The sequence below is a fragment of the Gorilla gorilla genome, chromosome 1, assembly GCF_029281585.2.
Source record: "Gorilla gorilla gorilla isolate KB3781 chromosome 1, NHGRI_mGorGor1-v2.1_pri, whole genome shotgun sequence".
NCBI lineage: Eukaryota > Metazoa > Chordata > Mammalia > Primates > Hominidae > Gorilla > Gorilla gorilla.
The window spans coordinates 89,644,713-89,672,581 of NC_073224.2; the positions used below are offsets into that span (position 1 = coordinate 89,644,713).

The following is a 27,869-nucleotide window of genomic DNA, read 5'->3' on the forward strand; positions in this document are numbered from 1 at the left end:
TTGAGAACACAACTTTGTAATCCAATTGAAAAACAACCAACACTTATATTAAATGTTTACCACGTGCCAGGCGCTACACCAAGAGCTTCAACGCAGCTATCTTTGGAGACACAGAAAGCAAAGGCATTTCTTGAGGGCTTCACTCTGATACCTGGTTTGGGGAGGCGGTAGTGATAACAGAATGGAGAAAGCAAATGCAATGGGCAGAATTACCTGGCCCAGGTGCAGGCAAGAGGCAAAGGAAGGTGTCAAACCCTACTGTGAGGTTTCAAGCGTGAGTGGTTGATGCTCTTCTGATATACTTGGCACACTATTAAATTCAGACCCAGATAGCTTGAGGGTTCTTTAACTCAGACAATTTTTCAAAAATTCTTTCTCATGAGGGAGTGGGCCTTTCTCTAACTTGAGATTGTCTCCACCTTCCAAGACTTCACGTAGCATGCGCTCTTGATAGCACAGTACCCTGGTGCAGTGCTAGTGCAAGGTTGGCATTCAAGAAACGTTTATCAAGCTGAGCTAAATGGAATCGAATGATTGGTTTGAGGCAACTTTCTTGGTTGCCACCAAAGGTGAATCCAACTTCCGTCTTCAGGAACCTAGAGACAGATGAAGCTAATCCAAGTGGGTCTGCTCCCTGCTCTGAGGGACTTCCACTCAGGATCCAGGGGACTGACTGGCGGGCAGTGGTGTGGCCTGGCTACTGCATCGGCTGATCTATATGCACAGCTTGTTTACAGACACTGTAAGGATCACAGTGTCTGAAAATGATTGCTGAAGTGTTTGGAACCTATGAGATTAAAATTATAGAATATTGTTAATTACCTCTATGAGGCAAAATGGCTGGATGGGTTTACACTACATCTGGCAGGTATTTTGGGGGATGGTGTAACTTAAAGTACAGGTTTTACATGAAATTCACTCGTGCATGTATGTGTGTGGGAGGGTGGTGGGCAGGCGGTTTCTGTGTGGCACCTGGGACAGATGGCAGGCATCTTGCAGAGCAAGTGGAGCTGAGGGAAGACTTATTGCAGGGTTCACAAAATAGGTGATGCTTTAAAGCAAGAGCCTTGGATCAGAACTCTGAAGAGTAGATGTTCCTAAGAACAGGTATAGATTTGTATTCAAGATTCTTCACACAAAGGCAATTCTATGTAGCATGCTTTAAGGCAGGTTACTAGTTATTCAGTTGTTGTTGGTTGATAATTCTCCCAAATGACACAAGAAATAAGTTTTAAGAGTCCAGAAAAATCAGTATTTCCTCTTCTGGCAATATTCAAGACACTAAAAGCAGGATCTTCATAACTCAGCACCAACAACATGTCACCAGCCTGAAATTTCGCCCTTGTTGTATATCTTCTGTTTGCTCTTTCGGATCTACATCCACCCTTCTCCCCACTCTCCCTGGGGTCCCATGGGGCTGACAGAATGGACCGCACACACCAACTCTCTTCCCTATGGGTTTTGGTTGGGTTTGGCCTGTGGGGAGGTTGACGGAGGTCAGAGTAAGAGGGGCTAAAGTCCTCTGCCTCCTTTCCTATGGGGTCACATCAGGCTGGCTCCCTAGACGCAAGGCCTCAGCTCTTAAAACAGCCCCTCCACATAGCCCTCTGTGTCTCTAGGGGCCCAGTAACAGCTCCTCCCTTGTCTCTCCAGACCTAGGAGAGGCCCCTGGCCTTGGAGTGTGCACTGTGCCCGGTGGTTTCCCTGTCCCTGTACCCTGTACCCTGTACCATGTCCACTCCTTTGTAAACAGCTCCTTTAGAAAACGCCCCCTTTGAATCACCCTAATTTGGGCATGCCTTCTGTTTCCTGCTGGGATGCTGCCTGATACCTTATTTCTTATTTCTTCACAGCCCCCACATATCTCATTTCCTCCAGGGCCTTAACTTTGGATGAAGAAAAAAATCTGTTTTCCCTCTCTCTGCCTCTCTCTTACCCAGCCCTCACCTCAGGAGTCAGAGCGGGATTTTCATCTTGTAGGGCCCCTTTCAGTGCATGATTCTCTGTGCTGAATAACGTGGGAGCTTTCTCCTAGTGAACTGTTTCTGTGACTCGGGAGTGGGCTCCAGTAATTCAGATCAGTTTCCTCTTTTTATTTTCTGTAAAACAAAATCATTGACTCTGATAGTTGGTTTTACGTAGCTGAAACTCTGTTTGAATTCTTAATGAATTCTTTTTTTTTTTTTTTGAGATGGAGTTTCACTCTTGTTGCCCAGGCTGGAGTGCAATGGCATGATCTCGGCTCACCGCAATCTCCGCCTCCTGGGTTCATGATTCTCTTGCCTCACTAGTAGCTGGGATTACAGGCATATGCCACCATGCCCAGCTAATTTTGTATTTTTAGTAGAGATGGGGTTTCTCCATGTTGGTCAGGCTGGTCTCAAACTCCCGACCTCAGGTGATCTGCCCACCCTGGCCTCCCAAAGTGCTGGGATTATAGGTGTGAGCCACCGCAACCGGCCTGTTGATGAATTCTTAAGAGAGAGTTGATTTTGTGTTCATTGTATAGTGTTCCTGGTCATTTAAGACAGACATCAATGGAAAAACTCCTATAGAGGTGGCCTCTCCATTTAAACATATTGACCTCTGTGCTGGTAGTTTTCTGTTTGCCTCCAGATCTACTTATTGTCCTTCTCCAGACTACTCTGCTCTCCTACCCACTTGCTTCCAGTTAGGTTTAGTCCATGGAAGTTACTAGCATTGAACAGAAAACCAGGAGCAAAAACTGGGGTATTTATTCCCCCTACTCCTCTGCCAGGTTGTCCGGTGGCATTCTCCATGGTGATGACTCTTGCTGGGCTCTGGAAACAGCTTTGTCCCTTTGTCCCTTCAGTGCTAGGGTGGTATCAATGTTGCTAGTACACGGGTGCTTTACTATTTCTTTTTGTCTCCCTTGTTCCTTCCTATGCCTCTGTAAATGGTCCCTGCATTAAATTCTTATCAGTCACCACTTTGGGTGTGCCATCTGTTTCCTGTGGGGACTTTTACTGAGATATCTTTAATTGCCATTCGGAGGCTGGAAGACTGGCTTGCAACTTAACATGCTAGGTTAGGTAGAATTCAGAAGTCACCCTTGGGATTCTAACACTTCAAATCTCAGATATTTCTTCAAGTTCATGATAAATCCAAATACATTTTCTATTGATGTGATTTCCCAAAATATACTCTAAACTCCAGGAATAAGTTAAATTAAGAATTCTGAATTCTCTGGCAGACACCTCCCTGAGTACAGGATCTCGAGGCAGCTATCTTTAGAGACACAGAAAGCAAAGGCATTTCTTGAGAGCTTTACTGTGAGACATCTGGTTTCCTCTGGTGAGCCAAACTGGTCTATATGTGGGCCATGGGGGTCATTATTGCCCCTCTAGCCTAAGAGCTCAACTAAAAGCAAACTAGGCAGTCTCCATGGTCGGTTTCCCCAGACTCACATCCAGGGATGGAGAAAAACTGGGGTGACTCTTTAAACCAATATGCTTGAAATGTTTGTTCAACATTTATTCAGTGGGGTATGGGTTGAGAGTTACTAAGAATAGTTTTTTTTTAATTGCTTGTCTACTTTGACATGAGTGAGATCAATTTATATATTTTGTTAGTTATAGTGAAAAAACAAAAAGACATGTATAGAGATCTGAGCTAATTGGCTCCTTATGGGTGGGCACAGGGGACCCATCAAAGAATATTCTGATTCTTCTCTCCAGAAGGTCAGCATTCTAGAGTACATGCCCAATTAATTGTGCCTATATCAGAAACTTCTCTATAGGAGTGAAATGAGAGCTCATCCAGAAGGTAAAATGGACCACAATCAGCCTTCTTGCTGTGGGGTGTATTAGAACAACACTTTTTAAAAAAGAGATGGGGGTCCTGCTATGTTGCCCAGGCTGGAATCAAACTCCTGGGCTCAAGTGATACTCCTATCTCAGCCTCCCAAGTAGCTGGGACTATAGGCACGCAGCACCATGCCAGGCTAATAACACCATTTTCTGTGGTGGGAATGACCCATCGAGCGTTGGAAACTAGGGGCTGAGACTGACTAAAGATGAACAAATGAAGTAAAAGGGGCAAATGGGACAAAGACTGAGCAGTATTTTTTTTTCCCAAGTCCTCTTTCTCCCCCATCAATCAGTGAAGGAGAGATGAGTACCATCAGCAACTGAATGGTGGGCTAAAGTGATAGAGGGAAGGCAAGCAAATTAATTCAGTTGCTTTAACAGCAGCTATGTGGCATTGTGAGTTTGTGTTCAAGTCAGCTCCTGTTTGCCTTGATATATTTATCTTTGTGTTCTTTGAAATATGTGATGCTGAACTAATCTACATAGGAGGGTTACATAATCTCCATGTCCCATGAAACTCCATTTTTAGAAAAAATGATCACATAATTAACACGTACTATTTGTCTCATTGGTGGATTACTTCTTACTCTTTTTCCCTCTCATTAATCATTTCACCACCATTTATGTCGCCTGAATTGGATTTTTTGATTGATCAAGACATCTCAGACCCCTGCATAACACAAAGTTGTTTTCAAATCCTTCAAGGTGCCGCAGCTTGAAAGGAACTGTAGAAACCAGTCCATCAATCACTGTTGTAAAGTGCTCAAAGTGTCTCTCTGATTTGGCAACTCAACCTGCATTTTAGGGGAAGAAATGCCTTGGGAACAAAAGGTAAAACATTCTCACCAACTTAGCCCACTCAGAGCACAGAGAAGAATCAAGTGTACTATCCACTGCATTACCCAGTGATCCTCCTAGGAATAAGAAGCGAAGGTGACCACTAGATTTTATAAAAACATGTCTCCATCTCCTTGTACTGGGTTTATTTTCTTCTCTCACCATGCTCTGTTTTTGTTTTTCTGCCTTCCAGAGAGGCCTTCTCTCTACTTTACATCTTGCCATTCTCACCACAATAAAACTCATTCTCTCTTTCTCTAGTTCCCTTTGTTACTCTTAAGGGTTTTCCAAGTGTAATCTCCTGCTGTATTGTATCATAGGCCAAATACTTGTTTGTTATTTTTTATAATGACACTATGATGGCATTGTCTGGAGGCACAGCTTTTGTGAAACAAGGTGAGACTGGCTCAGGATAATACATTTGTGTCTTTTAAAGTGGTTTTCTTCTAATATCCAAAAAGTTAAACATGAACAGAATAAAGAAGAACTATTTGCCAACATACCATTTTAATGGAGACTCAAAACATTAAAAAAAAAAATCAGAACTGAGCATTGCCAGGAGAGGTCAGACTTGCCATAGGATAGACTTTCTGGGTCTCATACGAAGCCTCTACAGACAGAAGCGTGTCCTATGTTCATGGCCTTTCTGGATGTAAACTGGAGTCTCTGACAAACTACAGTGCTTTTCCAAGCTCACGTCTCTAGCTTGTGATGAACACTGTCAGATACATTAAGCGAAACACCAAAGCTTAGAGGGCGCTGAGCAACAGAAAATGGTATCAGTTGGTCCAGCATTCGGACCTCGTATTCGTATTGATGGTTCTCCCCCTCCTTGCCTCCTCCCTACTCCACCTCTGCTGCCCTTATGCTTGGTACCTCTCATTTTGGCTCTGCCCCTCTGGAAGATCCTCTCTGTATCCTCATCCTTTGATGAGTGGTGGGCAACGTGTGCCCTGAGCCCTATGCTAACGTGAGTGGTTTCTTTCAGTGTTCTCAGATTTTCCCCAGCTCAGTCCTCCCTCCTTTTCTGCAGCTTGGTCCTGGTTTCTTCTTGCCGGCGTCTCCAAGCAGCAATTATGGCTTCATCGTCCATTTCTTCCTCTTCCTCCCTGTCAGTGCTTCTCCGATACTGGGACCGCCGTCCAGATGCAAACCTCCCTTCTTCTCTGTTTTCTGTCCTCTCTTTCTCTCCCTCTTCTTCAGACCTCATAAAGCTCTGGGTGAACTTCCTCTTGGCTCCAAATTCAGAGAAGTCTGACTTGGATGACTCTTCCACATCTTCCCAGTCCCTGGACCTGGCCCAATTTGGGCGCTGTGGCTCTGGGGACTCTTCCCTTTCTGAGGACTCTGGGGTCCGGCGGAAGAAGTAGGGCTCTGGGCTCTCCTCTCGGGAACTTGAGGTCTCGTTGTACGTGGACCTGGAGAACTTGTGCATCTCTCTGCCCTCCCTGGTGGAGGAAGATGAGAACCGTGAAGTGCTTCTTACAGAGTTGCCATTTACCTCGTGGTAGGAGGAGGTGTCCTGTTCCTCTGACTGGGATTTGGAAAACTTGTAACTGGAGGATTTAGACTCTGTCTCCCTGAGCAGGGACGATCTGGTGTACTTCCCTCTGGAACTTCCAGACCAGTCACTTTGGAAAGGAGGTTTTTCCTCTGTCCTGAGGCCACTGAGCCACTTATTAATACTGCTATCCATCTCTTTGCCAACTCTGCTGCCACTTGCATAGTGATCACAGACAGCCAGGGAGGAGCATGTGTCTGTTTCAGGTTTCTGGGAATTACTGCGGGAAGAATACCGGAAGCTCCCTATGGCACTGTCAGTGTCCTCATCCCCATCACCCACACCATCATCCTCATCTTCCTTGACCTTCTTCTTCTTGAAGAGGGAGCTGCGTTTGTTGTCTGAGGCCAGCTTTTCCATTTTGTACTCAGACATCTTCTCCCTAAGCTCCATCTGCATCTCCTTCTCCTTCCGGCCAAGTTCCTTTAGGTCCACATTGTCAACAAAGAGGCTGAAGATGGGCTTGCTGGTCCCCCTCACTTTGCTCCTGCAACTTTCCGCGGGTGAGCTCAGTGTGGTGTTGCAGGACAGCACAGACTGCATGTCAGAGCTGGGTCTTGCCTGGCTCTGAGGCAACAGGCAGCCACCCAAGGAGGAGCTGCTCTGTCCACTAAGCATGGAGACTTGGTCATCCCCCAGGCAGCTGGCCGCTGGTACTGCCTTCATGCTTGCAACAGACGGTGAGCGGGACAACAGCAGCATTTCATTTTGCTTCTGAGCAAGGGTCTCGCTGACTACGTTGGCAATCCAGTTCTGGATACTGGCAATGGAAATGGTGTCTCCAGGCCCCACTGGCAGGTTAGGCAGGGGTGTGGTGGGGTTGGAGGTTGAACACCCCGCTATGTTGCTTGCAGCCTGAGACAGGTGGGAGCGGTGGCTCTGGGTGCTCAGTACTGACGTCGTGTCCCCATCAGCACTGACTGAGGGGGCTGCAGACCAGAACGCAGAGAGGGGAATGCTCCCGCTGGCCGTGGAGCTGTCCGCCTCCCAGCTTGCCATAGACTGGCTCTCCTCCAGCGTCTGCCGGCTTCTCTCCAGCAGCTCCAGCCTCCGTTGTCTCTTCTTAGCCAAGGCCGAGTCCTCCCCCTTGCTGAGCTCCACCACCTCCTGCTTGTTCTCACTGCCCACCTTCTTCTGGTGTGTCAGCTTCCAGGCCTGGTAGGCTGTCAGGCTGACGTCGGAGGGGTTCTTCTTCTCCCCTACTGCCTCCTCTGCACCGGGCTCACTGCTGCTGTCTCCCGCTCCCAAGTCTTTCTTGTGAAATCCAAATTGGATTCTCTTGATCTTCCATCTTTCCAGGGCAGTAAGCTTGTCCTTGTTCCTGCTGCAGAAGTTGTAGAAGGAACTGGCCTCAGAGCCCACGCTGTCCTCATCATCCTCCCGCACCCTGCTCCCTGCTTCTGAGCTCCTGTCCGCCGCCTCCTCTCTCTTGCTCTTGGCGTGGTACCTCCGGGAAGCCTCCTTCTCAATCTCCAGCAGCCTCTCGTTCCATGCGTCCCAGGTGCTCTCCGAGGACATCGAGTCTGCGCGGCGCCTCCTGCCGTGGTCCGGGCGGTTCAGCTCCAGCTGCTGCTTCAGGACCCAGATGTCGTGGCTGCTCACGCTCTCCCAGGCGCTGCTCTCGCTCAGGGTGCGCCGCCGCCTCCCCACCGAGGAGCCAGCGTCGCTCTCCTCCTCCTTCTCCTCCTCCTCCTCCCTTCCCCACCTCCGGTACCCTTCTGCTTGGTACCTCTCGTTTCGGCTCTGCCACTCCTGGATGATCCTCTCCACGTCCTCATCCTCGAGCTCCTCCCCACCCTGGCCAGAGGAGGCCGAGCGCCAGCCACCTCCATCCTGGGGGACCTTGTCCGAGAGGAGGCCCTGCCCCTTCTTCCACTGCTCGTACAGTTTCTCCTCCTCCTCCTCGTCTATGAGGGTGAGGGGCTTGGAGGCCTGGGTGGCCTTCCCCAGGGAGGAGCCACTCAGGTGGCTGGCGCTGTCGTCCTCCTCTTCCACCGTCAGGGCGTGCACTCTGGCCCCGAGCATGCTCCCAGTGCCCTCGCCCTCCTCAGCCTCAGCTGATCCCCCCTCCCGGCCATAGTCCTCCTCTCTCTCCTCCATCAACTTCTCATTGAGCTCCCGCAGCTGCTTCAGGAAGCCGTCATTGGGGTAGATGGCCCGCTTCTTACGCACGGTCATCAAAGCCTCCAGGATGGCCATGTTGTGGAAGATCATCAGGTAGGCGACCACCAGCACTGCTGACCGGCTGATGCCCATTTCGCTGCTGACCAGGACTTTCCCTGAAATGAAAACACAAGAGAAAATGATGTAATAACAGTGGCTTCCTTGTAGTGTTCTTGTTTGTTTGTTTTCTTTGGTAAGTGCTGTTTTAATATGCTGCACTTAAGGTGTTTACTTTGCCTCTGAAGTTCATCCGGGCTCAAGACACAGGAGGGCTGAGCATCAGTGACCCCATATTACAGATGGGAGACACCACAATCCCCACTGGCCCTGTATTTGAAACACTGGAGTGCATTTCTACTTTCTCCTCACAAACCGAGCAACAGAGGGAGGAGAAATACAAGAACGGGGAAGGGTGATAAAGCAGAAAAGGAATGAGAGGCTAAGATAAATGAATCACAGAGAAATAGAATCTTGGTGTTGGGAAGTATCATAAGTCACATCCTAAACTTGAGAATTCCCTTTACAACATCCCTGATGCTGGATCACCTGTCACACCTGTTAACCAGCCACCGCTGAATGCTTCCAGTGACGGGGAGCTCATTAGCTCACATGGACACATAGACACAACTCACTCCATTTTTGGATCACTCTAGTGCTTCAAAATTTTTTTCATATATTAGGGAAAAGTATAAATTTCTGTAACAAGCATCCAGTACTCCTGCTCTGACATTATAAAGTCAACTATGGATACATTGTATGAAACAGGGCTTTTATACAAAAATCCTTAAGAAGATTGCTATCATATTCTTCCCGAAATATATATATTTTTCTTTTCCTGGCTATTTTGAGTCCTTCAAACATTATTTGAACATCTTCTCATGTTCCCTTACTATTCTAGCTACTTTCCTCTAGGTCAAAACTTGAATTTATCAGGATTTTTTTTTTTTTTTTTTTTTTAGGAGTTTGTACTCAGGATGGAGCAAGATATTTCAGGTTTGGATGGACTCACTCACATAGAGTAGAATGGGCCCTTCCCCACCCTTGTTTGGGTCACTGGGGCTTTACTGATGACATATAAACTTGCAATATGGGAGGATATGTCACACAGTGAACTCAAGTTATCTTTTACATCCGTCAACTGAAACCTGTAAAACATTTTTTAAAAACTGCAATTAAGTCATGTTCCTTTTAATTGCAGTCATTTTTAAACTTAAGGATAATTTCACAAATTCCTACTAACATCTTTTGGTGGATATCTGTTTTTATAGCCTACAGGAGCTTTTGCGAGTCTTGACTCCACCATTCAACAGATCAGTTACCTGCTCCTGGCCTCCTTTTCAGCTTTGCATCCTTCATGAACGTGACAAATATGCCTCCTATGCCTTCATTGTAATAGCTGTTTAAAATGCAGACTGGGACCACTGGAGACCTTCCTCACTGCTCTCATCAATCTACTTGCCAACAGTCTTTGGGGATGTTTGCTAAATCAGTTAAAAATCCTCTCTAACAATATGAGATGGGAGGTGACTCTTTTATTATTATATCTTTGCAGCAGTTAAGGTCATGTCTTGGTCACACAGGAGGTCAGAGACAGAAAATTCAGGGGACTTGAGGCCCAGTAATGATGAAAGGTGTTATTGCCAAGAGCCAGCAGCCACTAGAGGGAGGTAAATCAGCAGAGTCAAAGCCACAGGCGGGGGTGTGGTGGCTCATACCTGTAATCCCAGCACTTTGGGAGGACAAGTTAGAGGATCGCTTGAGGACAGGAGTTTGAGACCGGCCTGGCAACATAGCAAAACCTCATCTCTAAAAAAAACAAAAACAAAAAACCATGGCAAGCGCCTGTAGTCTCAGCTACTTGGAAGGCTGAGGTGGGAGGATCACTTGAGCCCAGGAGGTTGAGGCTGCAGTGAGTGGTGATTGTCCCATTGCATTCCAGCTCAGGCAACAGAATGAGACCCTGTCTCAAAAATAAACAAACAAGGGTGTGGTGGCTCACATCTGTAATCCCAGCACTTTGGGAGGCTGAGGTGGGTGGATCACTTGAGGCCAGGAATTCAAGACCAGCCTGGCCAACACGGCAAAACCCTGTCTCTACTAAAAATACAAAAATTAGCTGGGCGTGGTGGAGAGCACCTGTAATTCCAGCTATTCGGGAGGCTGAGGCAGGAGAATCACTTAAACCCAGGAGGCAAAGGCTGCAGTGAGCTGAGATCATACCAGTGCACTCCAACCTGGGCAACAGAGTGAGATTCTGTTTCTTAAAAAAAAAAAAAAAGAAAAAGAAAAAGAAAAACAAGCAAAAGCCTTATAAGGAGCATCTACAGAAGCACTTGTCTTTTTTCTCCTCTCATCCTCAGCTCAGGGCTTAGCTATCCCTTACAAGGACCTCCCCTCCACCCTCTGACCAGGCTACCATATACTGTGGCTAGTCTCTAAGTCTCACTGGTTTTCTTTGGAGGTGGAATCACGAGACCAACTCACTTCAGGACACTTCAGGACATGACCAGCCAGTCTTCTTCATAGGAGCATCAAATACTACTTAGACTCAGTCTGGCAGAGACCAGGTTGGGGTGCCACATTTTTCTTGCTGTGTTCCTAGCACACTGGGACTCCTCTGAGGAGCCTAAAGGGCAGCCAGAGGGACAAGAGAGAGGCTGGGTGGATGAGACTCAGGGATGTTTACCCACTTCATCCAGACCAGCAACAGGATTTTCTGTCTTCTCTGTTAGAGGCAGGCTGATGCTGTATAGATTCTTCTCTGCACAACTCTAGGGGGCCTCTTCACGTCAAAATCAAAATATCAAAATACACTTGGGTTATGGTGAAAATTTTCAAACAGTAAAATGGTTTGAGGAAGGTAGTGTTTTTCTAATTAGCAGAGTTACCATTTTGATTACCAGCAGGGCTGATTGTGAAGAGGGTGCCTGTTTTTAAAATTTGAAAAGTACAGGCTGGGCGCGGTGGCTCACACCTTTAATCTCAGTACCCTGGGAGGCCGAGGTGGTGGATCACTTGAGATCAGGAGTTTGAGACTGGCCTGGCCAACATGGTGAAACCTTGTCAATACTAAAAATGCAAAAATTAGCTGAGCAGTAGTGGTGCGTGCCTGCAATTGCAGCTACTCAGGAGGCTGAGGCCTGAGAATCGCTTGAATCTGGGAGGCGGAGGTAGTGAGCTGAGATTACATTACTGCATTCCATCCTGGGTGACAGAGTGAGACTCTGTCTCAAAAAAAGGACCTTCAAAAAAAAATTTTTTTTTTAAGAGTACAGCTACTGGGGAGAGCATCAGACTTCAGCAAGCCTGGATTTGAATTCTCTACACTCTCTGTATGCCTTTATATGGCAGGCAATTGTGCTATACCCTCCCAATTCGTAATTCCCCCTTTCTTCAGAAGGTATCCCCCTCCACATCCGTATTTGCCCAGAAGCCACCCCACTTGCCACTGCTGATGGAACTCAGGGTACACAAAAAGACCAGTATCTGACAAATTTGCCAGGAAATTTGGAAATGGGACTGAGGCAGGAAATTAGCTAGTTTAATGTCAGGCCTGTGGATGGCCATTTGCTGTCTGAAGTAGAGAGAGAAAGAAGAGAGAAGCCAAGAGTCCTGAGATTGTCCAGTCCTTGTTCCAGGCCTGCCCGACGGGCCAGGTTCCTGTCTTTGGCTTCTTTCCTGCATCTTCAGAATTAATGCCTTTGCTGCTTGTGAAGGAGTTTGAGATGGTTTCCACCCACTAGCAACCAAGAGAATCTTGATTATTACACTGTGCACCATACAAAGTCGCCACTTAATCTTCCATAGGTCTCAACTTCCCAGTGTGTACAATGTAAATAACAACACCCCCTCATAGGCTCTTTGTGATAATCATGTAAAACGCCGGCGCCAGGTGTTTCTTTCCCTGTTCTGGTCAAGAACTGACTCCCAAGCATCCTAAAGTAGAGAAAACCACAGGACCTAAGGCTCAGGGAGTAATTCTAGGGGTGCCACGAACTCTCTGTGGTGGAGTAGGAAGGACCCACAAAAGCAACAAGCACATCAACAATAAGGGCCTTTCGCTGCCTGGCGGGGAGAGTGAGGCTGAATCGGGAGGAGATGCCCACAGGGCGCACTGGCCCCTGCAAGGGATCTGGACACTCAGCGCTCCGACCTACGGTCTCCGGCCGGGGTAGCTGACGCGCTGGCTCCTGGCCAGCATGACCCAGCCCGCCTTGGGTATGCTGCAGGGAAGGCAGCGCCTGGGTTACACCCGCTACAGGCAACTTCCTGCTGAGCCCTCGCGGCTCCTGGCACCGACTCCGCCTCCGCGTTTGGGCTCGTTCTTCCTTCCTCCACCCCCAAGGCTGGCTATCGCTTCTGGGATGCGTTCCACATTCTGGGATCTGCCTCATCCGCCCTGGGATGCTGCGGGGGACCGCCGGCTCGTGGCCGTGTCCACACGCTGGAGCTATTGCGAGTGTACCCGCTCCGCCTCGAGGTCTGCTGGTGCGCGCCAGGACCTGCGAGCGTGGTGGGACACACTCCTTACGCCGCAGGCGACCGACAGACCCATTCAATCCCACGTTGGTCAAACGTCCTACATTTAAAAGGAAGGAGTTTTTTGGCCGGGCGCGGTGGCTTATTGTAATTCCAGCACTTTTGGAGGCCGAGGCGGGCGGATCGCCTGAGGTTAGGAGTTTGAGACCACTCTGGCCAATATGGCGAAATCCCGTCTCTACTAAAAATACAAAAATTAGCTGGGCATGGTAGCGGAAGTCTGTAATCCCAGCTACTCGGGACGCTGAGGCAGAAGAATCGCTTGAACCCAGGAGACGGAGGTTGCAGTGAGCCGTAGGTGGCACCATTGCACTCTAGACTGGGCGACAAGAGCGAGACTCCGCCTAAAAAAAAAAAAAAGGAGTTTTTAAGCATTGAAAAAAGGAGAAAACTGAAAACTGTTTATATATATGTGAGTGGGTGTATGTGTGTATATATGTATATGTGTATACATGTGTGTATATATACACATACATACCTCTCTCTCTCTGTATATATATATGTAATTTACACACACACATACATATACGTCTTTAAAATATGTGTGTTTGGCCAGGCATAGTGGTTCACGCCTGTAATCTCAGCACTTTGGGAGGCCGAGGTGGGAAGATCACTTGAGCCCAGGAGGCCAAGGCTATGGTGAGCACTCCAGCAGCCTGGGCAACAGAGCTGCGTCCTGTCTATAAAAATAAAAAGTAAAAATAATTTTAAAAAAGAAAATATGTGTGCTTGTATTTTCCCTTAGAAGTTACCCAACCTGCCCATTGGTGGTGACAGGCAATGCCCTTTCCAGGAAATCATTAACAATATTATTATAGCAATGGCTATAAATTTTAAAGCATTTATTGTGCCAGGTGTTGTCCCAAAGGAGTTATTTTATATGCATTTTTAAAACGTTATTCCTCACAGCAACTTTAGGATTTGATATTTTTGTCTTTGTTCTCTGCAGTTCCCAGGGCTAAAGGAAATGGCCCAAGGTCACATTGTATATACGGTGTAGCAAATCCTGGACTCAAACCCAGGTTTCTGGACACCATATCCTGAACTCTTCCCAGCCAGACTGTTGGCCCCATTACATGGGCTCCACCTCTCCTCCCTGAGGCCTATGACCTCTGCAGACTAGTCTTATGTCACTTTTCACTTGGATATAGCAATAGCAGCCCCAAAGCACTACTCTCTACCTTCCCAACTCGGTCTGTTCTCCAAGGCGGAGGGAGGGAGTTTTCTAAAACATAAATTAGATCAAGGTGCCGCTCCAACTTCTTACCCTGGCTTTTAGCTTCCTGTTTGATGGGGGGCCTCTGCCACTTCAACCTTCTTCCACCATGCTCATCCACACTGGCCTTTGATTCCTGAACACACCAAGCTTTCCACCTTTGGATCTTTGCACTACTAGTTCTCTTCTGCAGGAATGCTCTTCTTCCAGTTTTCCCATGGCTAACTCTTTGTCACTTGGCTTAAATGTCCCATTGTCAGAAGGCCTCCTCCCCTATGCTCTCCAAGGAGCTAGTCAGTCACTCTAGCACATTGTTCTAGTTAGTCTCTGCCTCACACTTATCACCATCTGACATTTTTTTCTCTTTTTTCATTTTCTGTCCCCTCTTACAGTGTAACAGTCAAAGGCTGGAAGCGTTGCCTGTGTCTTTCACCACAGTGCCTAGAATAGTAGCTGGCACTTGCTAGGCACTCAGTAATTACTTACTGGATGAATGATTATCCTGTCTTTTCTCCTTTTCTTAGAGAAAACAGCCTTCTTAAGACAGACACCCCTCACACACGCCAACTGATCAGGTTTTCATAACATTCCCCACATTACCTTTCCCCCGTGGAATTCCAGCAGCCTGGAGCGGCAGATCCCTCTCACCTCTGTAAGTCAGCAGTGCCTCATCCAGGAACTCAGCCGCCTTCCGGAAATGCTGGGAAATGTCCACCTCAGGAAAGTCATCCACCTCTACACCCAGGTACTGGATCTCCAGGCCAGTGTAGAATTCGGGGCCAGTGTAAACGCCGGTGCCATGCGCAGCATTCAGAATGTGGGTGATTCCCAGCCTCTTCAGCCTCCCCTTGTTCACAGCCACACTCCTGCGGGAAGAGGCAGGGACCTGTTTGCAAGAGTCGGAACTAGAAAGGTTTGTCACCACTGTGATGGCGAGCCTGCCTCAGCCAGTCTAGGGCCACAGCTGGGCAAGTGCCTCCTTTTCTGCCCCTGGTTGTCTGGGGATCACTGCAAATACCATTAGAGAAAGAGTTGATGACTTGGCCTCAGCAAAAGGGAGAAAAGACATGCAGTTAGGCAAGGAAGGGCGAGATGAAGAGGCCAACAAAATGATGTGTAAGGAAACATTTGAATGATCCAGAGACTTCTAGTTTAAAACCCCATGCCTTGGGAATGGACATTCATCAAGGCACAAAAGTGGTAGGCACAAATAATAAAATTAAGTGTATTCCACATTGATATGGCATGCTATAATTGTCAAAATCCTTTCACATGCATTATTTTATGTTATCCTAACAATAAACTTAAGAAGTAGACAGGAACTCTAGTTTTATTCCCATTTGAAGATTATAAAACTCAATCTGAGAGCTCTTATAACTTCTCAAGATTGTGAAAGGAGAAAAAGACAACAAGAACTAGTGTTTTAGATTTCTAGTTCAGAGCTCTTTTTGCTGTAGCTGAAGAAGTGCAGCTTAGTTTGAAGAGGCCCTGAGGACAGGTTGTCCGAGAAGGAACAAAAGCTTTTAGCTGAGGATACCTGGCGATGCCTGGGTTCTTAGTGACCATAAGATGAATGCTTCTGTATCTGAAGATCTATTTAAAGATCACTTAGGACTTGGTGCCCAGCTCTGAGGATCAAGTTCTAGGCAACTGATTACTCCTTGGTGAAGATAGGACCCACTGTTCAAAGCTGTTTTCCCTATTCCTTCCCCTGAGGCCAAATTTCCTCCTTTGATTCTGGATATCTGGATAATTACACTGGGAAAACATCTAATTAAGTATTCGATGAGTCAGCAAAAATTTGTTTCACTAATTAACCAAGTGGTCACAATTATGCACCGGCATCCTAAAGAAATAGGATGTGAGTGAGTTGTTTTTGTTCTGGAAACTGCTGATAAACTTTTAGAAAATAATAGTTTTTGGATTATAAAAACAATGTCTACTTTAGGAAACCTGTACAAGTCAAAGGAAATCTAAAGAAGAAAATAAAAACTGCTTGTAAAAACACCTCCCAGAGAGAAACATTGTTCACATTTTCTCACATTTCCTAACTGTTGTCTATGCAAAAACATGCACACACATACACACACATCTGTTGCTCAATTAGCAGCACACTGTACATGTCTTCTCTTGTAATCTAATTCTTTGTTACTGTATTGTGAACATTTTTCAATGTTGGTAATTACATATGCATGTCAGTATTATTGTCAATGGCTCCTAGTGTCCGGTTCTGTGGTAGCTACAGATGTCATGAGATGGTGAAGTCGGCAAGACTCTGTGGCAGGAAAGGAGGCCCAGAGGCCTTCTTGAGGGACAAGAGAGTCCTGGCAAGAGGGCAAAGGATAAGCAGTCATGGCGGCATCTTGCCTGGAGACCTCTGAATGCAGGTGGATGGAGGGGCCTTTCTCTGGGCTGGGGCAGGGTAAGTGGCTAGGCAGCCTCATTGTGCTGGATGGACCTATGGGCGCCTTTGGTGAAAGTTGGGGGAGTTTCGTCTGTCTCAGGCACTAACCAGAGGGTTAGGACAAAGGGTCATGAAGAGCAGTCAGACTCACTTCTCAGCTATGAAGACACTGGGCCAGACCTCATCCACCTCATTCCAGGGCGCCTCTTGGCGATCCTGAACCAGGGCCCGCTGTAGGTCCAGGACGCAGGGCGTATTATAGAGGCTGGTGTCATCCATCTTCTCCCTGACGCGGTTGTACAGGTCCTCCACCAGCAGCTGTTCAGCAGACTCCAGCATGCCTGGACACTCTGCGTCTGCTCTGACCCCCCGTGGCTTGAGTTCTAGAGGAGACAGGTGGCATTCTCATCAGAGAGTAAGGAACATCATGGCCTTCCTTGTTCCTGGGGAGAACATGCTCTTGGCCAGTTTGCTGCCAGGATTCTGGGCATGGACTGAATGCCAGCAGGATCTCCCAGGAAGGACTTTAACTGGGCCCACGGTACCTGCTGCACTGGCCCAAACACTTGTAATCAGGGTCAGCAAGAAGACTGTATAGATGTGGGTAAAGGGGATCCAATTTCTTTTACTCCCTCCCATGCTTCTCTGAAGCTGGTCGATAATTTTTTAGACCAAGTTCCTTAAGTATTAGGTGTACTTTGATTCATACTTAATAACCCCTACAGTGCCCAGTACAAAGTGGATGCTCAGAAGTGTTTACCAGCCAGGCATAGTGGCTCACGTCTGTAACCCCAGCACTTTGGGAAGCCAAGGTGGGCAGATGACCTGAGGTCAGCAGTTCAAGACCAACCTGACCAACATGGTGAAACACTGTCCCTACAAAAAATACAAAATTAGCCAAGCGTGGTGGCGAGTGCCTGTAATCCCAGTTACTTGGGAGGCTGAGGCAGGAGAATCACCTGAACCTGGGAAATGGAGGTTGCAGTGAGCTGAGAGCACGCCATTGCATTCCAGCCTGGGCAAAAAGAAGGAAACTCTGTCTCAAAAAAAAAAAAAAAAAAAAAAAAAAAACAAGGTAGAAGTATTTACCAAATGAGTGAATGGCATTCATTCATAGTATAATTCACTCTGTTAATTTGACTCTTTTACATATGGATTGCAAATAACCCTGGGAAAAGTAAAACTTTCAGCAGTAATTTATGCAATATTGCCTTCTAATATACACCTAATTTACTGATTTATTTCTTGTATTGTCTTCTTCCCCCTACTAGAATGTAAGGACCTATGATTCTCAGCCTCCCAGCCCACAGATAGGTGGCAAAGGTTGGCCATGAGCTCTCATTCTAATCTCAAAACGTGACTCAGGGCGTTTCTGACAACAGGTCAGAAAAGCTCAAACTCCAAATGAACTCAAACCCCAATTCACTCACATCTGGGGTGAATCTTTATCTTCTAATAATATATTTGCTCACAGTTTATCAAATTTGGGGAAATGTAAGATGTTTTCTTTCTTTAAGTTAGACAAAAATAACAAAGAACAAAATCGTTCCTCTCACATGGTAGCCAAAATACTGAATAGAGAGAGAGAGAAAAGAAGCTGGAAAGATGTGTCCCCTGTGTTCCCCATAGCCTCTTGCTGGCACCATCTCTTCCCTGATGGGCAGTCTCTGGGTGGGGCTGCAGAGAGTCCAGCCACATTTGGAAGGTAGACTTGGTCCAGCCCCTCGTGGAATCTGCTCCTCCCAGGGGTCTGTAAGCAGGGCTTGTTGCTCATGGACTGCAAATCCAGGGAGCCTTGGGTTCTGCCTAGGGCTCAGGATTTCATTTCCCTTCTCTCTTCCCTCCTCTAACCCCCCTGAGGGACCCCCACATCCCTGCGTCAGGGCTCAGCTCTAAACGTTCTCTGATCTCTGTTTCAAACGCAGAAAGAAGAAAACTCCTGCAATCCCAGAGCTCTATTTTGTTTAAAAATAGATGAAGTGTTCCTATTTTCTCCACTACCCAGTTTTCTCCCCTGGCTCTCCTGGGGTCTTTCATAGCAAATTCAGTCCGCTCTCCTTCCCTTGTCTACTTAGATGTCTTTCCCTTACTACATATAAAAAATGGGACTCCTGACACCTCATTAAAATACACAGTATTGTCTTCCTCGGCTATTTATCTAGCAGGTTGTTGTTTCCATTTCTTTTCTTTTCAATTTAAAAACAAATGTCCCAGCCCTTCACCCCTGATGGCAACTCCTGCTTTCACTAGGTCTCTGGTTCACACTTCAGCCTCTGTAGAGCTTGCCTCTCTCCCTGCATCAATTTCTTTCTATTAACTGACATTTCTTCAGCAGAAAGTAAAGCCCACACATTTCTCCCCTGCACTCTCGGATGTGTGGCATATGCAGACTTTCATTAAAACGGAAGGTTTTCAGCACACATTTTTACCCCTGTAATCACTAGTGAGCATATATTGTTTTTTCTCTCCCTATAGCCCTTCAGCCACTAAGGCTAATGAAACTTAGGTTTGATGCCCCCAGAGAAGGGAAGAATAGAAAAGAGCCAGGATAAAAAAAGGCATTGCACATCTTTTGGTTTCAAACTAGACTGAATGTCCATAGCATTCTATAGACTTGAAAGTGAAGCTTTCAAAGAGAGGAAATGTTTTTTATTTTTTTTTCTCCCCACAATTCCTAAAGCTGGACTTTTACTTATCAAGAACCAAAACATGGAGAATGGTCCACAGAATGAAGCACAAAGCAGAGATGATGCAGAATGGAAGGTTAGGGAAATTTCCAACCACAAAAGAGGAAGAAAAGACTTTCTAGAGCTATAGTGGTGCTGGGAGCAATTCAGAGAGAACTGGACCAGGGTGAAGACACTGCCTGGGTTAGTGGGCAAGATAACAAAGACCCCAGGTATGGAAGAAAAAGAAAAAAAATCCCCCAAAGCAGATGGGTCTTTGAGAAGATGGGGCCTCCTAGAGTGCCCAGAACAGTGAGTAACAGCAAGTCAAATTTCTGGTTCTATGTGAAGTGTGCAAGAGGTCCAAATGTCCTCTAGAGACCCTGGTGGAGACCCAAATTGGTCAGGGGACCAGTACCAGAGTTAGAATGGACAAAGAGTAGCATGTGATTCTAATAATGAAAGACCAAGGAAAGGATTGTGGCCACCAGCGGTGGTTACGAGATTAAGCCCAAAGGCCAGCTGGGCCCTGCTTCATCAGTGTGCACCTTATCCCACTCCACCCCATCTCACCAGAGTTGTGAGGCTACCCAGGGAGAAGGGAGAAGAAAGGGGAAGAAAGAAATTGCAAAAGATTATTTACTTAAAATTGATTAGAAAAAAATTCATCTACTCCAGATAAGTATCTTTGAGTGAAAAATAATATGTTGTCTGCTTCAAAATTTTACTGTGTAAATATTAACATATTGAATATTGGGTGCTCCCCACCCAAGCCTTTCCCTCCTCCCCATGCACCCTTCAGTTTGAAGCATCTTTAAGCACTGGTGGAAGTGCAGGTCTAAGTCTAGACTCCCTTGGAAGAGAACCCTCTGGATGCTTCTGGCCATTTCTCGGGCTCTCAGGTCTGTGCCTCTGCCATAAGCCACCTCAGGACCCCTGAGGTAACCAAAAATTGAGCAGGAGGCCCTAGGGACAGATTGGTGCTGCCTCTCTGGTTGTCCCTGTTCACACTGATGCATAATTATTTCCACTTCCATTCTATCAAAGTTGAGGAGGTAGCGTTGGCAGAACTGCCTTCTGCAGATCTGCTCTTCCTAACGTGATGGGCAGCACCTGAGAGGCACATTGACATCTTCTAATGGCCCCCCTCTAAGGGTCTCCAGATGACCACTGGACTTTGCTTCCACCCAGCTTTTGATTGCATTACCTTCATTGATGATTTGTTTGGCTGCAATGGCTGAGGAGAGGTGAATGGGTTCCATGAAAATGCTTTCTGTTTCTGCATCTGAGACCATCGAATACCTAAGGGAAGAGGATATTCATGTGAGATAAGCCTGTAGCATCTGAATTGAAGGCATTCTTTTAGATGAGAAACCTGGTTTTGATTTTAGCAACAAGTGGGATACAACGAGTGATCAAGGCAAAGCCTTCCTAAGTTTAAGGACCCAAGAATACAGAACACTGGGTATCATGTGACTCAGATGCCCACCCATTTTCAGATCACAGTTGGCACTGATGGTGTGTGATGTTTAATGACATGGTGGTCTATGATGTGGAGGCAAGAGCGTACGTCTATGCTTGGGGGAACCCACCCTGATGTGGCTTCACTTTCTTGGATGTCTCGCTGCTCATTTTAAAAATTTTGTCTCCTTTTCCTCTGCTATCAATCTACAGGGTGTCGTTAATTGTGCCTCTGCCAGTCTTCTGCTGGACTGCTGGGCTGAATAGGTTGCCACCACTCTTTCTGTTCCCTTTGTTCTCCATTCCTTCTCCCTGTTTGTAAGGGAATGGGCTAATGATGAAGAACTGGCATAGCACCAAGTGAAATGCTAAAGATGAACTCAAATGCACGGGTACTGATTCTGAGCACATGAAATTGAGAATCAGGTTGAGCCCAGGGATGCAAAGAAAGTAACTTGGGTAAATGTCATGGCAATTTCCCAAAAATAATTCGGTGCAGTTGTCAAAAAAGACCTTTAGGAACATGGAGAATCTAGAGCAGAGACAAGACCTGGGACTGCACTATGGCGGTGGGGATGGGACCACACCATAGTTCACTAGTAAACAACTTTCTAGTGAGTTGTCCTGTTCTCCAAGTGTTCAGACGAGCTTTGGGTCATTTTCTTTTTTCTGCTTAGTCTTTCCTTTAGGTCCATAGAGGGAGGATTTAATGGATACCATTTGTGAGTGCCTTCTATGAATTTAATTCTGACAAACCCTCCACAAATTAGGTATTATTTTTATTCCTGCATTACCGATGAGAAAATTGTAGCTCAGAAAGGTTAAGAAAATTGCCTAAGGCAGTAAGTAAATGGCAGGGCTAAGTTGAGAACATAGGGCAGTCCTGCTGTAGGTCCAGTGTTCTCTCCACAATACACAGATACCATTTAGATTAGAACAGGGAGGTGGATTGGTTGGTGGAAGCAACCCCAGCTGGATTCCCAGACTCAATGCAGACTTTGACAGGTAAGTACTTAAGAAATGCTTTATGGGAAGCTTAGATACATGCATCAGATGTATTATGCTGAGTAAAGTTGAATTGAGCAGAATCCCGATGAGCTGAACAAAGCTAACCTGAGCTGAGACAAGTTGAGATTGAATTAAGTTGAATTGATTAGTAGAACAATTCTCTCGTGCATCCACAACATCAGAGTCCATCCTAGGGAGAATGGCGTGCTCAGTGTCAGCAAGGCCAATGCTCTTGCCAGGAGAAAGAAGTAGCTTGGGACTCTACCCAGGACATGGCCAGACCTGCCTAGGCAACCTCAGGGACAGCATGATGTGGCATCATCATCCATAGTATCTGAGAGTTTTCTGATAGCAGTTGTGCTGGCTCATTCCTATTCTAGCACCAAGTACTCCTGTGACCAAAAATGTGTTTTCAAATATGCATGACTGGGGAGTGGGGGTGGATTAAGGGTGAGCTTTGTTCACTAGAGGCTGCATGGGCAGGTCTGGCCATATCCTGAGTAGATTCACTGGCTACTCCTTTCTCCTGGCAAGGTTATTTCCTTCTCCATGGCCTGGCTGACACTGGGCACAGCATTCTCCTGAAGTTGGACAACAATTTGTGGATGGTTACTACAAAATAATTGTTCTGCTAATCAACTCATTTTTTTATATTTAGGTAGGTTTTTGGGGAACAGGTTTGGTTACATGGACATGTTCTTTAGTGGTGATTTCTGAGAGTTTGGTGTACCCATCACCAGAGCAGTGTACACTGTATCCAATGTGTAATTTTCTATCCCTCACCCCCTCCCATCCTTCCCCTCAAGTCCCCAAAGTCCATTGTATCATTCTTATGCCTTTGCCTCCTCATACCTTAGCTCCTACTTATAAGTGAAAACATACAATGTTTGGTTTTCCATTCCTGAGTTACTTCACTTAAAATAATGGTTTCCAATTCCATCCAGGTTGCTGCAAATGCCATTATTTTAGACTGTTTTATGGCTAAGTATTATTCCATAGTATATATATATATTTGTGTGTGTGTGTATATATATATATATATGCACCACATTTTCCTTATCCACTTGTTGACTGATGGGCATTTGGGCTGGTTCCATGTTTTCACAATTGTGAACTGTGCTGCTATAAACATATGCGTGCAAGTATTTTTCACATAATGACTTCTTTTCCTCTGGGTAGATACTCCGGAGTGGGATTGCTGGATCAAACGGTAGATCTACTTTTAGTTCTTTAAGGAATCTCCCTATTGTTTTCAATAGTGGTTGTACTAGTTTACATTCCCACAAGCAGTGTAAAAGTGTTCCCTTCGCACCACATCCATGTCCACATCTAAAAGTTTTCCAAACTTTTAGATTTCTCTTCTTTCTCAGGAACACCGATTATTCTCAGGTTTGGTCATTTAACATAATTCTAAACTTCTTGGAGGCTTTGTTCATCTTTCAAAAATTCTTTTTTTCTTTGTCTTTGTTGGATTGGGTTAATTTGAAAACCTTGTGTTAGGAAAATAAAAACAAGAGAGCAGTGGAGAGAAAGCATCTCAATGGCCAAACAGGTTTATTCACAGGAATAAGCCTGCAAGGGGTTTCCGTCAGGAATCTGGTTGAGACCCTGACAGCTTAAAGCTGAGGTTTTTATAATAAAGTTTCTACAGGAGAGGGGTTGGGGAAGTGCTGGAAGGTTGGAACTGTAAGGGGCTGGGAAAGGATGTGCTAAGGGCCAGTCAGGCTTTGTTGTGGTCAGGGTTGTTATGCTCCGTTAAAGGTACCGGTGAGGTTGACATTTGCTTTGTTTCTGGAAACACTGTCACCAAGGTAGAAAACACAATCACCAAGGTAGAAAAATGGCATTACTATTGTTAATTCTCACACCTTGTCTTTGAGCTCTTAAGTTCTTTCTTCTACTTGTTTGATTTTGTTGAAACTTTCCAGTGTATTTTGTATTTCCCTAAGTGTGTCTTTCATTCCCAGAAGTTGTGATTTTTTGGTTGTTGATGCTATCTATTTTTCTGGAGTTTGTTTTGTTCATATCCTATATTATTTCTCAAATCTCTTTAAGTTGATTTTCACCTTTCTCTGGTGCCTCCTTGAGTTGCTTAATAATTGATCTTCTGAATTCTTTTTCTGGCAATTCAGAGATTTCTTCTTGGTTTGGATTCATTGCTGGTGAACTAATGTGATCTTTTGGGGGTGTTAAAGAACCTTGCTTTGTCATGTTGCCAGAATTGTTTTTCTGGTTCCTTCTCATTTGGCTAGACTATGTCGGAGGAAAGATCTGGGGCTCAAGGGCTACTGTTCAGATTCTTTTGTCTCATGTGGTGTTCTCTTGATGCGGTGCTCTCTTCCTTCCACTAGAGATGGGGCTTCCTGAGAGCTGGACTGCAGTGACTATTATTGCTCTTCTGGGTCTAGCCACCCAGTGGAGCTACCAGGGCTTCAGGCTTGTACTGGGGAGTGTCTACAAAGAATCCTGTGATGTGATCGACCTTCAGGTCTCTCAGCCATGGATACCAGTAACTGCTCTAGTGGAGGTAGTAGGGGAGTGAAATGGACTCTGTGAGGGTCCTTGGTTATAGTTTTGTTTACTGCACTCGTTTTCTCAAATGCTGGTTATGGTAGCAGTGAAGTTGTCATGTGGACAGACTCAGGACCTCTGGTTAGCCAGGATGTTACAGATGATAGAATTAGCTGTTGTTTTCTCCTTTCTTAGAGCAGCATTGTTCTTTTATGAGTTGTTGTAATGGCTTGAGCTGGTTGACCTCCAGCCAGGAGGTGGCACCTTCAGGAATGCATCAGCTGAGGTAGTATAGGGGGAAACAAACTTGTCCTAAGGTCTTCTGGATAAATATTCAGGTTTCTCAGGTGATGGGTGAGGCCTTAGAGCTTCTAAGAGATTATGTCTTTTGTCTTTGGCTACCAGGGCATGTAGAGAAAGACCATAAGGTGGGGGTAGGGTTAGGTGTGTCTGAGCTCAGACTCTCCTTGGATGGGGCTTGCTGTTGGGGATGGAGGGTGTGGTTCTCAGGCCAAAGGAGTTATGTTCCCAGAGGGATTGTGGTTGCCTCTGCTGCATCATACAGGTTGCCAGGGAAGTGGGGGTAAAGCTGGCAGTGGGTGCCTCACCCAGCTCTCACACAGCCAGCAAGGCCAGTCTCACTTTCACTGTGCCCCACCAACAGTACTGAGTTTATATTTAGGCAGCCAGTAAGAAGGGATGAGATCTTGCCCCGGGCTATAAGCCTCCCTGAGGAGAAAGCAAGCAGAGCTTTCAGGCCCTGCCACTACCCCACTGTGGTGGCTTCTGTGCTCTTGTTTGCACTTCCTGTTTGCCATTCCCCCATCCCCATTCTGCCCTGGACAATTTACACTTGGTTGAAATTATTACAAAGTTCAGCTGGAAGTTTCCTTCTCCCTGTGGTCCTTCCCCAATACCCCTGGCTGCCCTCCCCAAGGACCCCTGTGAGATAAAGTCAGAAATGGCTTCCCTGGGGACTGAGAGTGCTTACAGGGCTTTTCCTGCTGCTTCTTCCACTTTTATATGTTTCTCAGCTCTCTAAATTCATTTCACCTCTAGGAAAGGTTAAATCCTTCTCCTGTGATCTGGATTTTCAAGTTCCCCAGTGAGGATGTGTATTTGGAGGCAGACTTTCCCCCTCTCACACTTTGGGCATTCACAGTTTTTTGGCTATCTCATGATGTTTGCAGAAGCAAGCTGCTTCTTTGAAAGGGTCTGTGAATTGTTTCAGTTTTCCTGGTATGTTCCTGTGGTAGTTCTTGGAGCAAAGGTTCATGACGCGAGTCTCTATATGCTGTTCTGTTCATCCAAGTGGGAGCTGCAAGTTAGTCCTGCCTGCTATCTGCCATTTTTCCCCCCATAACCCTAATCAACTCAATTTAATTCATTTCCAAATTATCTTGGATGTTAAAACTAGAGAGGCCTTTAGAGATCTCATTGCTTGGTGAAGATAATAGAGTTTTACGATAGTGGTTGTGTTGGCTCATTTCCATTCTAGCACCAAGCATTTTCTGTGACGAAAAGATGCATTTTCAAACAAACATTATTGGGGAGTGGGGGTGGATTAAGGGTAAAGTTCATGGGATATTATCTTTTGGTGTTAAAACTAGAGAGATCTTTGGAATCTCATTACTTGGTGAAGACAGTAAAGACTTAAACACCTAGTGGGGGTGGCAGTGAGCTCTATAAAGGTACAGATTAGGTGGATTAGGTGGTCTTATTTACCTGTGTCTCTAGCAGATGGAAGGTGATCAGTCAGGGTTTGATGACTGAGTGAGTGGATGTACAGACAGATGGGTAGATGGATGAAGAGCTGGATGTCTGGATGAATGGATGGACCATGGTAAGCCTGGACCAGGTGTCCACATACAACCTAGGGGATCAAACCTGATGATTTCCAAGGCCCTGTAGTCTCCGGCCCTTCCTCCTCCCCAGCCTCAACTTGCACTGGGTTCTCTTTGGCTCACTCCTTTCCAGTACACTGGTCTTCTTTTGGCTGTCATTCTCACCAAGTTCCTTTCTGCCTAGGGACTTTGTAGAAGTCCATTTCTGCAGCCTGATGGTTAGTCCTCTCCTGCTTCCCTCATTTTTCAGATTTTAGTTCAATCATCCCTTTTTTAGGGAAGTCTTCCTTGATCTTGCACCATACACCTGGTTTTATGGCACTTCTATCAGATGTGATTTTACACTTATTTATGAAATCATTTGATAAATATTGGTCTCCTACACTAGATCATACCCTCTATGAAGGCAAGGACCATGACTGGGTATTTTGTTGACCATTGTGTTCCTAGCACCTAGGAGAATGTCTGGCACACAGTAAATGTTTCATAGATAATTTCTGACTCACTGACTGAATATGTCTTCAATAGTACTATACTTAAGGGAATGTGGCAGTTACAACAATCAGCAATAAGATCTATCAAGTGTTTGCTGCATGCTCATCATTTTACTGGGACACCAGTAGTAAGTCTCAAAGCAAAAGCAGGATCTTGGCTGTGTCCTTTCCATGCCTACTCTGTGGCCTTCAGAGGCCAAGATGTATACAATATCTGAGGTCTATGTTAGCAATTAGTAATTTTTTCTTATGGTAGAGTAATGGTCACCCCAGATCTGTGATACTCCTTGCATAGAGAGGTGGGGTCTATGTCTACTGCCCTAGAATCTGGGTAGTCTCTGTGACTACTCTGACCAATAGAATGGAACATGGTGGAAGTGATAATTGATCAGTTTTTGAGCCCACATCTTGAGGGAAGCTTCCCTTCTTTGGGTCTTGACACTCTTTTTCTGGGAACTCCTGAGCTGCCATATAAGAAGTCCGACTACCCCCAGAACACCAAGCTAGAAAGGCCACTGGTCAATAGTCCCTGCTGAGCTCCCAGCCAACAGCCAACCATGTGAATGGTCCTCTTAGAAATGGACCTTGCAGCCCATCAGGCCACTCCAGCCGATGCCATATGAAACAGATAAACTGCCCGGTCAAGACCTGTCCAAATTCCTGACCCACAAAAAGGGGAGCAAAATGAAATTATTGTCCTTAGTCATTAAGTTTTGGGGTAATTTGTTAAGCACCAATAGATAACAGGAATAGTGCTATTCCAAGGGCTAAGAAGCAAGTTTTAAGCAAATGCTTAGGCACTCTTCTCCTCAATAGTGATACACAACCTACTAAATATCAGTGACTGAGGCAAATATGTTACAGATGGGAAGCAACAACAAAATAATGCCAATATGGTAGAGCAAACCTTGCCTCTATAACAGACCTGGTGGACATTCTGAGCTCCAAGGGTTCAGGACAGCTAGTTTTCATATAACAATATTTCATAAAACTAGAATCAAAGCCCCAGATTTTATATAAATGTGAGCAGTCATATTTTCCATTTCAACAATATTTATTAAGGGAGTTTTATTATTTTATTTTTCAGTAATTAATACTATTTATACTCCTATTAACAAAACATTAATCATTTTATTTATTAAGGGTCAGTATTATGTAAAATGAGGTTTGGGGCAAAACCAAACCAAACAGATCCATGTTGAGAATTATTGTATTACTGTAGGGATTACAAGGGCTTCTTCCTTGCACAGTACCACATTTCTCCTACTTGGTCAGTTTTCTTTGTTCCTTTGTGTCCCAAAGAGGCTTTCTCACATCTCTAATCAGTATTCCAAG

The 27,869-nt window shown here is 45.7% G+C and overlaps 1 protein-coding gene across 1 annotated transcript in view; it reads right to left on the minus strand.

The window, feature by feature from the left end:
* Nucleotides 1-5,119: 5,119 nt before the first annotated feature.
* STYXL2 (serine/threonine/tyrosine interacting like 2) overlaps nucleotides 5,120-27,869 on the minus strand; it is a 34,955-nt gene continuing 12,205 nt past the window's right edge. Inside the window, exons 3-6 of the mRNA XM_019026196.4 lie at nucleotides 20,424-20,518; nucleotides 16,702-16,933; nucleotides 14,795-15,012; nucleotides 5,120-8,507 (exon numbers count right to left, since the gene is read on the minus strand). Of these exons, the coding sequence (XP_018881741.3) occupies nucleotides 5,677-8,507; nucleotides 14,795-15,012; nucleotides 16,702-16,933; nucleotides 20,424-20,518 (3,376 nt within the window). The 3' untranslated portion in view covers nucleotides 5,120-5,676. The remainder of the gene's footprint in view (nucleotides 8,508-14,794; nucleotides 15,013-16,701; nucleotides 16,934-20,423; nucleotides 20,519-27,869) is intronic.